The 14,532-nt window shown below is 42.1% G+C and overlaps 1 protein-coding gene across 2 annotated transcripts in view; it reads left to right on the top strand.

Moving 5' to 3' along the window:
• The window catches only part of ttc3 (tetratricopeptide repeat domain 3), a 131,009-nt gene that overhangs the window by 6,749 nt on the left and 109,728 nt on the right, over positions 1 to 14,532 (top strand). For both annotated transcript variants that reach the window (XM_070893863.1, XM_070893862.1), the window contains exons 2-6: positions 6,751 to 6,827; positions 9,047 to 9,095; positions 11,522 to 11,690; positions 12,728 to 12,815; positions 14,366 to 14,419. In XM_070893863.1, coding sequence (XP_070749964.1) covers positions 6,762 to 6,827; positions 9,047 to 9,095; positions 11,522 to 11,690; positions 12,728 to 12,815; positions 14,366 to 14,419 — 426 coding nt within the window. In that variant the 5' untranslated portion in view covers positions 6,751 to 6,761. The remainder of the gene's footprint in view (positions 1 to 6,750; positions 6,828 to 9,046; positions 9,096 to 11,521; positions 11,691 to 12,727; positions 12,816 to 14,365; positions 14,420 to 14,532) is intronic.

Raw genomic sequence — 14,532 nt, 5'->3', positions numbered from 1 at the left:
TGGAATGGACCCGGGTGTCGCGGAGGGCTGGGAGGGGAAGATATGATTGGTGGTGGGATCACGCTGGAGGTGGAGGATGATCCGTTGAATGTGGAGGCTGGTGGGGGTGAAAGTGAGGACATGGGGAACCCTGTCGTGGTTGAGGGAGGGGAAGGAGTGAGAGTAGAGGTGCCGGAAATAGAACGGAAGCTTCCCCCTTTCAGTGCTTAAGAATGTGCTCTTTCAAAAATTCAGCAGTTCTGACAAGGGGTCGTCGACCCGACACGTTAACTCTCTTTCTCTCTCCACAGATGCTGCCTGACCTGCTGAGATTTCCAGCATTCTCTGCTTTTAGTTCAGATTCTAGCATATAAGGGTTATGAAATGCCTAGTCCCCCATTACATGGTTCTTTGATATCATCAGGATTTATTGAACATACACACAACTACCTCCCCAATATAAATGGCTACGATCTATGTGGGACTAACAACCCAGAATACAAACCCCTACCAAAAGATCATTTGCATTGGCACAACTTGACACAGTTAGACTCGTCTGCGATTTGACTGTTCCATATAAAGTTAACCCACACACAAAACCCTTCTATGATTTGACTGGAACAAAGCATATAATCACTAATTCCTCAGCTGTCTTCTGAGGTTGACTGTAGGCCCTTTTCTTGGTTGCAGCTTGTGTCCCGAAGACTGGCTAGCTTCTGTTGCTATTTCTGAGTTCTGCCTTTGAAAGTGGGTCGTCTTTTAACCAAAAACCAACTTGCAATCTTGGAACAGATTGAACACGATGGCCGCATCAAATGTGAACGCTTGATGGCTAATTGTCCCTCATTTAGAGTCATTGTCCATGGTTACCTTGGCCCCCGCCTGTCTGTAGGGTGAGGTCCTTTACAAAGTAACCTTCCCAAGGTAACTTAATTGTTGGTTTCTAGTAGCATTCATATCCAAATGGCTCCGGGTCCGGTCCATTGTCTCGGCCTACCCTGATACCAGCCTTTCTGGAGCCACAGTCCAGGGTACATTTTTTTAAACCATGTAACCCCTTAAGGGATATGAATGTTCCTGTATCTTTCCAGGCAGGAAACCATTGAAGGTGTGAATGTCTCTCTTCTGCTGCCACATGGGTCAATGGGAGATATCCTGTATCCTAGTCCTTCATGATGTCTGATGGTTTGCCTGCAATGTAAGAATTAACCCTTTCCTGCCCAGCACTTTTTGCCAGCTGTGATGCAGTTGAGTTTTTATATTCAATAGTCCAATTTTTATCATGGGGGGGGGGGGAGAAATGGATCCTACAAGCATCTGCAGTATTTTGCTTTTGTATTTATATCTAGTATTTATTTCTGAAAAAAGTAGACAGTTGGGTTATTTTGTGTGGGCAATATTTAATGTAAATATTCTGGGTTTCATAATGCCACACGACGGTCTGTTCATTCCATCACATATTTTGTGAAGCAACAATTCATTGTGATGTTGGAGGCTATTCATTAAGTGGGGAGTCATTCCATATTCATCCTTTCTTGTTACTCTTATGCTTCAAGTACACTGTCCTAAATGCACCTTTTCTTCCATGTATTCTCCGTGTGGAATCATGGCTACTTATTTCATTCTTTGCCTCAACGTTATTGAAATCCTTGCCCCCTTCATTGGGACCTTCTCTAATTTGTACATGCTTTTAAGATCCATGTTTGGTGTCATCAAACCACTTTATCTTGCCATTTGTCATCCTCCTTTCAACTTCAATGCTCTGAACATTCACCGAGGTTCCTTCAGTTTTTATAGAAAAGTGATGTCAAAGTTGTATGTCTTAATTGGAGTTAGTGGAATTACTAATGCGATTCTGCCATCAATACATGCTTTTTCTGAAGTTGGGGAGTGGGAATCCTCCAGACAGAAGTGGTGGCTGGTGTGTGACAGTCACCATACGTTTAAAAAAAAATCCATGCACGGACATTTTCCACCCTTCAATTGGAGTTCAGGACTGGAACATCGGGTCCTTTATTGAAACATCTGTGAACTCATGGAAGCAAGTCATCCTCATTTGTGAGAGCGCCAATGATGATGAAGTGGATTATAATACTGCCTGGGAAATGAGTCGAAAGACAGTCACGTGTGGTGTTAGTATGGTCATTCTGCCTCATAGTTTTTTTTTAAAAACCTTTGTTGCTCCACCTTGTACTGGCTGAATAAATAGCATTACTGATCTCGTGACTGAGACAGCTGACAATGTATTGACATTAAAAACAGAAACTCATCTGTACATTACACACTGCATTATACTGGTAGATCACCTGCCTGTCTTGATATTGCGGAGTGAAACTAAAATGAAATTTATTTTCTGTTTTCACTTGAGCAAAATAGAATCACATGAGTAACGATGAAATCTGTACTCGTGGCATCAGAAATGGTGTAATATGAAAGTGGAATTGCAATAAAATGGTGCATTCAAACATACATTCATTAAACCAGAGACATAATTTGATTCAATGTCAACAAATCATATACACCAAAAAAAAAATTGAAATATGCATCGTCACTGCTAGAATGTTTCTTTCCCAAGGTCAAAGACTATTGTACTCCACAGGGTGAGATTAAAAATATCTTCTGTTTCCCAGCATCAACATTTCTCAAGCTATACAAGATCAGAATTTGAAGAATTAAGGTAGAAGGAAGAATCATTAATCTCATGTGAGACCATGGAGAAATGGCTCAGCAGCATTAAAACTCTTGGCAGTGTCCAGGTTCAGCAGGGCCACATCACTCAGAAAATCAACCCGTGGGCAATCGCCTGATCTCTTCTAAGTACATATCTTTTTTTTAATAAAAAGAACAATACTTTTTTTTAAAAAAAGACCAACGAATAAGTGTGGCTACAAAATAAAAATTGGAATTGCTCATATTAAATATGTTTCAAATATTTATACACATCAGAATTGTAGGAATAACATAGAAACATAGACAATAGTTGCAGGAGTAGGCCATTCGGCCCTTCGAACCTGCACCACCATTCAATATGACCATGCAACTTCAGTACCCCATTCCTGCTTTCTCTCCATGCCCTTTGATCCCTTTAGCGGTAAAGGCCACATCTAACTCCCTTTTGAATATATCTAACAAACTGGCCTCAACAACTTTCTGTGGTAGAGAATTCCAAGGTTCACAATTCTCTGAGTGAAGTTTTTCCTCATCTCGATCCTAAATGGCTTACCCCTTAGACTGTGACCCCTGGTTCTGGACTTCCCCAACATCAGGAACATTCTTCCTGCATCTAACCTGTCCAATCCCGTCAGAATGTTATGTTTCTATGAGATCCCCTCTCATTCTTCTAAATTCCAGTGAATATAAGCCTAGTCGATCCAGTCTTCATATGTCTGACCTGCCATCCTGGGTATCAGTCTGGTGAACCTTTGCTGCACTCCCTCAATAGTAAGAATGTCCTTCCTCAGATTAGGAAACCAAAACTGTACACAATATTCAAGGTGTGGCCTCACCACGGCCCTGTACAACTGCATTAAGACCTCCCTGCTCCTCTACTCATCCTCTCGCTATGAAGGCCAGCATGTCATTTGCTGCCTTCACCACCTGCTGTATCTGCATGCCAACCTTCAATGACTGATGAACCATGACACCCAGGTCTCGTTGCACCTCCCATTTTCCTAATCTGTCACCATTCAGATGATAATCTGCCTTCCTGTTTTTGCCACCAAAGTGGATAACCTCACATTTATCTACATTTTACTGCATCTGCCATGCATTTGCCCACTCACCTAACCTGTCCAAGTCACCCTGCAGCCTCTTAATATCCTCTTCAGCTCACACTGCCACCTAGCTTAGTGTCATCTGCAAACTTGGAATATTACATTCAATTCCTTCATCTAAATCATAAATGTATATTGTAAATAGCTGGGGTTCCAGCACTGAACCTTGCAGTACTCCACTAGTGACTACCTGCCATTCTGAAAAGGGCCCATTTATTCCTACTCTTTGCTTCCTGTCTGCCAACCAGTTCCCTATCCACGTCAATACATTACCCCCAAGACCATGTGCTTTAATTTTGCACACTAATCTCTTGTGTGGGACCTTGTCGAAAGCCTTTTGAAGTCCAAATCCGTCACATCCACTGGTTCTCCCTTGTCCACTCTTAGTTACATCCTCAAAAAATTCCAGAAGATTTGTCAAGCATGATTTCACTTTCATAAATCCATGCTGACTTGGACCGATCCTGTTACTACTTTCCAAATGCGCTGCTATTACATCTTTAATAATTGATTCCAACATTTTCCCTGCTACCGATGTCCGGCTAATTGTCTATAATTCCCTGTTTTCTCTCGCCCTCCTTTTTTAATGGGGTTACATTAGCTACCCTCCAATCCATAGGAACTGATCCAGAGTCTATAGAATGTTGGAAAATGACCACCAATGCATCCACTATTTCTATGGCCACTTCCTTAAGTACTCTGGGATGCAGACAATCAGGTCCTGGGGATTTATCGGCCTTCAATCCCATCAATTTCCCTAACACAATTTCCTGACTAATAAGGATTTCCTTCAGTTCCTCCTTCTCACTAGACGCTCGGTCCCCTAGTATTTCCGAAAGGTTATTTGTGTCTTCCTTAGTGAAGACAGAACCAAAGTACTTGTTCAATTGGTCTGCCATTTCTTTGCTCCTCATTATAAATTCACCTGATTCTGACTGCAAGGGACCTACATTTGTCTTCACTAATCTTTTTCTCTTCACATATCTAAAGAAGCTTTTGCAGTCAGATTTTATGTTCCCTGCAAGCTTATTCTCATTCTCTCTTTTCCCCTCTGAATTAAATCCTTTGCCCTCCTCTGCTGAATCCTAAATTTCTCTCAGTCCTCAGGTTTGCTGCTTTTTCTGGCCACTCCCTAATTAACACTCCCTAATTTCCCTTGTTAGCCACGGTTGAGCCATCTTCCCCGTTTTATTTTTACGCCAGACAGGGATGTACAATTGTTGAAGTTCATCCATCTGATCCTTAAATGTCTGCCATTGCCTATCTGCTGTCAACCCTTTAAGTATAATTCGCCAGTCTATCCTAGCCAATTCACGTCTCAAACCATCGAAGTTACCTTTCTTTAAGTTCAGGACCCTAGTCTCCGAATTAACTGAGTCACTCTCCATCTTAATGAAAATTTCTACCATTTTATAGTCACTCTTCCCCAAGAGGCCTCGCACAACAGGATTGCTAATTAATCCTCACTCATTACACAACACCCAGTCTAGGATGGCCAGCTCTCTAGTTGGTTCCTCGACATACTGGTCTAGAAAACCATCCCTTATACACTCCAGGAAATCCGAAATCCTCCTCCATTGCATTGCTACCAGTTTGGTTAGCCCAATCTATATGTAGATTAAAGTCACCCATGATAACTGCTGTACCTTTATTGCACGCATCCCTAATTTCCTGTTTGATGCCATCCCCAACCTCACCCACTACTGTTTGTGGTCTGCACACAACTCCCACAAGTGTTTTTTGCTGGTAGAGCTGTTTTATTGTGAGTGGCTTATCCAATCAGGTGATGTTCAGAAGACTCCATAAAACCCCAGTCAGTTGGGTCTAGGGCATCCACGATGAGGTATGCAGTTGGGAGCCTAGTGGATGAACTGGTAATGTTTAGTACAGGTGCAGCGCCTAAAATCCGGGACCGAGGCCGTTCTGGTTTCCGGACTTTCGATTTGCTTTTTGACGTCACGAATCCAGAAACATCCGAGCCAGGTTCGAGCATTTCCGGATTTCAGAAAGGGGTTGGGTGGGGGGTACCCGGCGAGGAGGTGTTCGGGCAGGCGAGCCCTGCCGAGGAGGTTGCCGTTGGGCGGGCGGGCCCCGCTAAGGAGATAGTCGGGTGGGCCGGCAAGGTGAGACCCGAGGTCGGCAGGGTCGCCTGGTCCGGATTCCGGAACATTTTACAGATTCCGGACGACCCTGCCACCGATCGGTCCGAATTCTGGAACTCTGGATTCTCAACGCTGCACCTGTACCATTGTTAATAAACCAACTAGTTCTTAATAGCAATGTGTTGCTATAAATTCTTAAGCAAAGAACCCAATGAAACAAATACATTACATCCTGGAACAGGGATTGGGATCAATATATACTAACGCAGATTAAAGACAAGTGCCCAGGACCCATTTGAAGAAAGTACAGCACAGAAATGATGCTGTACATTAAAGCATTTGTGTCACTTGGAGTAATGCTGATGACTTTCAGTGCATTGATTTTCAGAGATCAACAACAGTGTTCACAAAATAAGTTCTTGTCCATGTTTTATTTTCAAAAAGTAGTGAGTTTAAACTCGCCCCTCCTCGCCACCCCAGGTTCATGAGGATAGGAGACATCTGTTGTGTTTCCGACTCGAAAAGGCACCCTCAAATAGGAGAGGACTACACTCTGGCCAGTTTGTCCTTCCGACTGCAGAATGACCACATCCAGGACTGCCAAAACTTTTCCCTGTGTAGTCTGCGCAAGTGTGAATATCCCTTCAGGCTGGAATTCAAATTTCTATCTCTTGGTTAGGTGCTCATGGCTGGTACGGTTTTGCCATTCAGATGGAGGGAGCTTCTGGTTTGTACACGAGGGAAGTTGAGTTCAGTAGGCCTCACCCCTAGTGAGTGATATTGTGTACTGGAAGGAGCGCTTCAGGGTATCTTGCAGTCTCTTGCATAATTGTAGGGCGAGTTTACTGAGGCCTTTGAATTACTTTATCGAAGTAATACGATGAATGTTGTTTCAGGTTCCACAGCCATGGATGATTCCAGTTCCGACTCCGATGACATGAAATTAATCGGCTATCATCATTGCACGTTTATGGTATGTTCTTATAAAATCGGGAGGGGCGGATTTTGTTTTCAGATATTCAAAACAAAATGGGTAGTCCTTTCTTCCAGCATACACTGTGACTAAGCAAAAAGCTGCAGGTTTTGGAATTGAGAGAAATCCCAAATCATTTGGAACAGTGCGCAGGTCAATCAGCTGTATTCAGTACCGTGCATTGTTAGAAGTTCCTATTGAATTTGTGTCAGTCTTGGCCGTATGGCCTACTCCTGCTCCTGTTTCATGTTACTGTGCTGATGAATGGTACATACTGGAAATGCCAAAAGCTGCCCTTTCTCTTTACACCTGCTGCATACGTCTAGCATTTGACATTTTAGTTATCCCCATCCCTTCTAAGCATTGCTTTGTAAGCTATTTCCCACCCCCTTTTAGTTTTATAAACCATACACATATTTCCTGACAGCAGACGACTTGTTTTAGGCCTTTCAAGGTCCCTTCATACTTATGAAAGCAATGCAAGTCATTTAGCCTTCTGAGTTTTGTTTTTTATTTTCCACCTTCCGGAAACCACTTTACCAGATTTCTCCAACACCTCAGCTGTATCTGGGGACTCGCTACGTGGAGAAATCGGGGAGAGCCTACTGGTCCACAATGCTAATGTTTGTTGTACTTGGATCAGAGCTTCCCTTAGTGCCTAAAAATCTATTGATCTTAGTCTTGCATATACTCAACTGAGTCAATCACCAACACATCCTCTTCCTTGAAAGCAACTCACAATCACTAGATCTTTCCAAAAAAACATATTTATAGTTTTGATTGTGCTTTAAAAGGAACAAGGGGATTACAAATAGTGTAAAGTGTTCAGTGACATCTTAATGTACTAACAAGAAAAATTTGCATCCAAGAGCACTGCTACCAACTCTAAGCCCAGTCTCATTCGAGTTAGAAGGGCTCAAGCTCACCCGAGGATTTCAGCACTCAAACTAGGTGCACAATGAAACGTACTAGAGCCAGACAGGGTCGATGCTGAGAGGCTCGAACCAAGGGTCACAGTCTCAGGATAAGGGGTTGGCCATCTAGGACTGAGATGAGGAGAAATTTCTTCACCTCAGAGGGTTGTGAAACTTTGGAATTCTCTACCCCAGATCATAGCATGAACATTACTTATGAGGAAAGGTTGAGTAGGTTGGGCCTCTACTCATTGGAATTCAGAAGATTGAGAGGTGAACTTATCGAAACTTATAAGATTATGAGGGGGCTTGACAAGGTGGATGCAGAGAGAATGTTTCCACTGGTGGGGGAGACTAGAACTAGGGGGCATAATCTTAGAATAAGGGGCCGCCCATTTAATACTGAGATGAGGAGAAATTTATTTTCTCCGAGGATTGTGGATCTGTGGAATTCGCTGCCTCAAAGAGCTGTGGAAGCTGGGACATTGAATAAATTTAAGACAGAGATAGACAGTTTCTTTTCCGACAAGAGAATTAAGGGGTCATGGGAACGGTCAGGGAAGTGGACCTGAGTCCATGATCAGATCAGCCATGATCTTATTGAATGGCGGAGCAGGCTCAAGGGGCCGTATGACCTACTCCTGCTCCTACTTTCTTATTAGCTTCTACCTTTTCATTTCTTTTCATTGAACACAATTAAAGTTCAAGTTAGTAGCAAATGTACATAAATCATTGAACACACAACTAAACCTCAAGTTAATATGAAATGTACATAAGCTGCTGTCCGTACAGATCATATTTGCGTGTGCTAAGAGTAATTGTCAAAGTACATACTTGTGTTAATGTTTTACAATACTAGTATACTATTTAAAGCCTGTGAAGGCCCGCCTCTCCAGTTTTCAGTGATGGTGAGTATTGTTAAACTAGAGGGGAATATATTGTATGTTAAATAAATTTGTTTTATTTAAAAATGACTTTCAATATTTCTTGGTTATTAAGGCATTCTTCTATTGTATCAAATTTGCTTAGAATGCCATGCTAAATTAAAATGAGTTGCGGAAATTAATATTCCTTTCCATAATTCTTCCAAGTAACTTATTATTTGCGTTGGTAAAGGTAAATAGACCACTGTAGTTCGATGATAAAACTTGCGGTGGATGACAGAAAACTGCCATCGAGAAGGGTTGTCATAATGTTATTCTGGATGAGCAGTTTCTTTGTGTGATTTTGTTGAAAGATTTATAATTGTATGGATTAGACTTAATCAGTGACAAAGCAGTAATTACTTCCATTGTTTCCTTTCAGAGTGAAGCAATATCGGAAAGATATAATCAAATGAAGCCAAAAAATAATAGTAAGTTCATCAAGCTGTTGTGGGGAGTTCTTTCTGTATTTAAAATAGGATTTTTCCCCTCCAAATTTTCCTTTTTTCTCCTTACTGGACTGTAGGCAGTGGCACCTCTCCATCAAATGTGGTCTTGTGCATTGAATGTTAGCAGGATATTTGTGGGGTTCTTACAGCTGATATTAACCATGTCCTCATCCAGAATTTGCACATTCTTGCTTTTAGCAGGGGTTCCTGGATTGCAATTGGGAATAGAAACCCTTGCCCGTGAACTTTGAGGCCATTTGTATACTCCCTGGTTCAGATCAACTAGCTTTGCATAGATAGGGAATTGAACCTTGGACTTTCTTAATTGGCTTGACTCCATGGCACATCACACTGCATATTCACACACTGTGTGATGGGGATAGACTTCTGAAACAGCAATTAAGATTTGGGGACTTGCTTGGTTATTAATAATGGTTGTTTACAATTTTGAGTCTTGGGTTTGCTTGACATTAAAGTTGTTGTATTGGAGGATAACAACAACGCTAACAATAATAACTTGCATTTATATAGTGTCTTTAATGTCTCAATGACCCACGGCAAGGAAATTAGCTAGATCTCACAAGAAACATAAACAGACGATAACAAATTGACACCGAGCCAAAGCAGCAGGTATTAGGAGGAGAGACTAAAAGCTTGGTCAAAGAGGTAGGTATTAAGGTGGACCTTAAAAGATGAGAGCGATGTGGAGAGGTTTAAGGGGGGGGGGGGGGGGAGGAATTCCACAGCTTGGGGCCGAGATGGCTGAAGGCATGGTACCAAATATGGGTGAAGGAAGTGCAGGATGCGCAAGAGGCCGGTGTTGGAGGAACTCAGTGTACTCGGAGGGTAAACCTGCTGGCGGAAGTCATGGCAATGGGGAAGGACAAGGCCATGGAGGGACTTGAACACCAGGATGAGAATTTTAAATTCGAGACGTTGCTGACTGGGGGTCAGTATATGTCAACAAGCAGAGGAGTAATGGGAAGTGGGACTTGATGCAGGTTAGGATTTGGGAAATAGAGTTTTGGAGGAGCTGAATTGTAGAGGGTGGAAGGTGGGTGCCTGGCAAGAAGAACATTGGAATAGTTGATTCTGGAGGTAACAACGGCATGGATGAGGGTTTCAGCAGCAGAATGGCTAAGTCATTAGGAATTAAGGCAATGGAAACTTGATTGGAGAGTTTCAAACATGGAGTTGTGACATGGATTGAGAGGTGACAATGTGTTCAAAAACAGAAGGGTCGAGAACATTTTTTGGAGGGGTGGGAGGTGCACTGGCAGTGGCTTTGAAAGGGAGAAGAACAGCAACCCAATGAGAGGGAGTTGTTGGCAGAAGGGGCAATAAAGGAAGTTGGGTGGTCAGCAGTTTACTGGCAATGGGGTCAAGAGGGCAGGAGGTGGGTCTTGTGGATAAGATGGGCTCCTAGAAGGGCATAAGGGAAGATGGGAGAGAAGCTAGAGAAAGCTGCAGGTTCAGAGTTCGGGCAGCAACAGGAGATGGTGAGATTGAAGATAAGGTTGTGTGCTTTGTAATTGCCATGACCAGATATATAATAGAAGTGACCTTTTACCCTTTATTTGCTTTGAGAAATGTCCTGCAGTGCATACAATAAGTAATTGTCCAGTTATTTTTTTTTTGGCTGCTATAGATTTGTTTCTTTAGTTGTGTGCCTTAATCTTCTGAAAATCTCTACTTGAATATCTGGAAGAAGGTGCAGGTCACTCTTAAATGCTGTGCTAACTGGTTTTGAAATATGGTGTGTTTTAGGCCAGCAAGGTCTTCAGTTTAATCCCTGGTCTGTACAGAGTTAGCTGAATTTAGCCAGGACAATAGTGGAAGACCTGCATTATTGCCTCCGTTCCAGGCGAGTAAGCTGTCAGCCTCACACAGTCGTCACAGTTTAAGACTTGCACATGAAAGAAGGCTACAGGGTGACCTCCTGGACTAGTTTCGAACGCCTGGATGGGTCAGAGGAATTTTCCCAGATTTTTTCTCCCTAAATTGGCCTGGCTTTTTATCTGTTTTTTGCCTCTCCCAGGAGATCACATGGCTCCGGTTGGGGTGGGGTGTAGAATGTTTCAGTATAAGGGGTGTCGCGGTTGTGTGAGGCAGACTGGTTTGGGCTGGATGCTCTTTGCCTTTCCGTCATTGTTCATGGTTTATATGTAACCTTTAAGGCTGCTGACCGAGGGCCATGCGTGGACACGATGGGCTGAAATGGCCTCCTTCTGCGCTGTAAATTTCTATGTTTCTATGTTTGTATTTGGGTAATGTGTTGGAGATTTCTCAACGCCTGTGGAGCAAGACCCCAGCATGCAGCACCACATTGAGAGACAATATGCAAAAAATAAAATGCATTGTTTGATATGCTCAGTGTTTTTGAATTCTTTTTCTCCCCCCTCATTCAGTGGAAACAGCTGAGCTTTGGTGTTCTGGCATGCAAAAATTTCATCAGATGGGATACAGACGTTGGCATATGATATATTTGCACATCCTATGGCCCTATTTATTTGTTCAGAAGAAAATTGATGATCGCTATCTACAGTGGGCCATTGCAGCCAAATTCATAGATGCAGAGTAAGTCTTTGTGTTTTGGTAGTCCAATTTCTTTGACCTTACAGTCCTACATGTGACCTGCATAATAATGGTTGATGACATGGATTCTGAACTTGAACCCACAGAAATTGTCCTTGCTGTTTGCTGAGTAGGGCGTGCAGGTCAGTCAGTGGAAGTGGAATACCACACGGTTCCTGTGCTTTAAAGTGGAAAAGAAGGGGGCGTGGAGAAAGAACGTGTATTTATAGAGCACATTTCACATCCTTAAAATGTTATAATTAATTACTTTTTGAAGTAATAGAATATACGTAAATGCAGCTGCTATTTTGTGCTCAGCAAGGTCCCACAAACAGCTATGCGTTAAATGACGAGTTGAATTTTTTTGATGGTCTTGATTGAGGGATGAATGTTGGGTGAGCTTCCCTGGGAGAGCTACCCTGCTCTTCTTCGAATAGTGCCACAGAATCGTTTACATCCACCTAAGCTGGTAGGTGGTCCTCGGTTTGACATCTCTTCCATAAACTAGATAGTGCTGGACCTGCTCATGTTCATCAGATTCTGACCATGGATGTTTAAGAATGTATGAATGGGGATAGCGTGGAACATTTGGTTCAAATCAATCCGGACTACTAGAATGAAAGTCCCATCACTTAATTCTAAGGATTGTAAGTGACATGAAATGAGTTTGACCATTTCTCAACCAGGTTGCTATTGGGAGTGAGCCGAAAGCATAGAGCTGAGCTAAATTTAGCCCTAATGACCAAGTTCACTCCTGGAAGCTGTAAGGATGGCAGGTGAGAATGGAAAGATTCACACTGGCACTCTACAAAGGTTCAGGATATGATGCCTGTTGGCATAGTGTTAATGGAGCTTTACCCTGCATCAGGTTTTTTGCAGAGGTTTTTAGAATGGACATTGGGTCTCAACATTTCACACAAATATTCCACTACTAACTCTGTAGAAATTGGTGGCACACACCCAGACATTAAAAGTGCCGCAGAAGCTTAATGGGTGAAGATTGCAGAAGCTTCAATCTTCATTCTTTTTTTTCCCCCCAGGAATTATGATGTCTTTGAATTGAATTTGATAACGCTACAAAATATTGAGCTCCTGGAAGCGGTGCTCGAGGCAATAAAGAAACGCAACGTAAGTACACTTTGTAAATTGGGCATTGGTAAATTGGTTAAATATTTTGTTCATGTGTTTAAAGTTGGGTCAGTAGGTAAGGACAGAATTATTTACAGTCCAGGTGCTTTTGACTCAACAACATCTGTTTCTGGAGAGTCAGTGGGAAGGGGTCTAACAAGGAAGGGAAAATAGAGGTGCAGTGGAGGGGTGGTAAAAGTGCACACAAGTATAATTATCCATGCAGGAATTTTCAGGTATTACTTCCATGGAATGAAATTAATATAAATGTGGCTATTTTTCTTTGATACTCATCTGTGCTGAATGATCTGATCTCAGCTGCTTGAATTCAATTTAAAAAGAAATCTGGAATAAAAAGTTGGTATCAATAAAAGTGACCATTTGGATTGTGGTAAAAACCCTACAGGTTCATTAGTGTCCCCAAGGGAATGAAATCTGTCGTCCTTACCCGATCTGGCCTTTGCATATCTCCAGTCCCAACCAATGTGGTTTACTCTTAACTGTTCTCTGAACTTTCCTAGCAAAGCACTCGGTTGTATCCTGAGCAATAAATGCCGGCCTTGCCTGTGATGTCCACATCCCATGAATGAATGAACGAATGAATGAATGAATGAATGAATTTTTTTTAAAGCTATACTGTCACAATTGGCCTCAGAGTTTCCAGTGCATAGAGGGAGGGAAATCACCCAGTGTTCTTCTTCCTGATTGCTATCCGGTGATGCATTTTGGAAAGTTATTCATGGGTGTTGGTTGAGAAGAATGTTGACTGTGATGCCCCTACAGTTGATTGCTATCAATCTAAGAAGAATGAAATGGCATTGCGTCATGTTCCGGACAGCCTCTGGCACCTGTCAAACTTTGTCCCAGCAATCATTACCTTCAGGAAGGAGGGAAGAAAATTATAATTGCTTTCCAGTAAAAGAAAATAAAGAACTTGCATTTATACAGTGTTTCACGGCCATTTAAGTACGATTTAATGTGGTCACTTGTATTGTAGGCAAACACAGCAGGCAATTAGTGGACAGCAAGGTCCCACGAACAGCAATGGGACAAATGGCTAATTCATTTTTTTGGTGTTAGTTGAGGAAAAATGTTGTCCAGGACACCAGGGGAACTTCTTGTACTGCTCTTCAAATAGTACCATGGGATCTTTTATGTTCACCTGCAAGGACATACAAATCCTCAGTTTAAATCTCATCCAAAAGATGATCCTTGCAACAGCGCAGTACTCCCTCCATACTGCATTGAAGTTTCATTGAATACTCCTGTGAAGCGCTTTGGGATGTCTTACTGCGTTAAAGACGCTAGATAAATACAAGTTGTTGTTGTCAGCCTAGACTATGTGCTCATGTAGAGTGGGGCTTAAACCCACGACCTGTGGATTCAGAGACTGGAGTGCTACCATTGAGCCAAGGCTGATAATTCATTTATAGGGAATAGTGGTATTTACAAATACTGAAACATTTGCTGAATTCAGCCTTAACCTTTTATTTAAAGCTACTGCAAGTAGATTTGAGAACCTCAATTATGCTTCAACTTTTCTTTTGCAGCAGTCTACAAAATTTCTGTCCTGTTTATTGGATTTATGGGATAAAGTAGATGGGGTAAGTAAAATAACTAAAAAGTAAGTTCATGGAACAGCTTATTACTCTTAAGTAATTGTTTGCGAAGAACTTTCATGGAATTGTAAAATTAAGTTGCATTATTTGACCTAAAT

This window comes from Pristiophorus japonicus, chromosome 11 (genome assembly GCF_044704955.1).
Source record: "Pristiophorus japonicus isolate sPriJap1 chromosome 11, sPriJap1.hap1, whole genome shotgun sequence".
Taxonomy (NCBI): domain Eukaryota; kingdom Metazoa; phylum Chordata; class Chondrichthyes; family Pristiophoridae; genus Pristiophorus; species Pristiophorus japonicus.
This window is presented reverse-complemented; position numbering and strand designations above follow the sequence as displayed.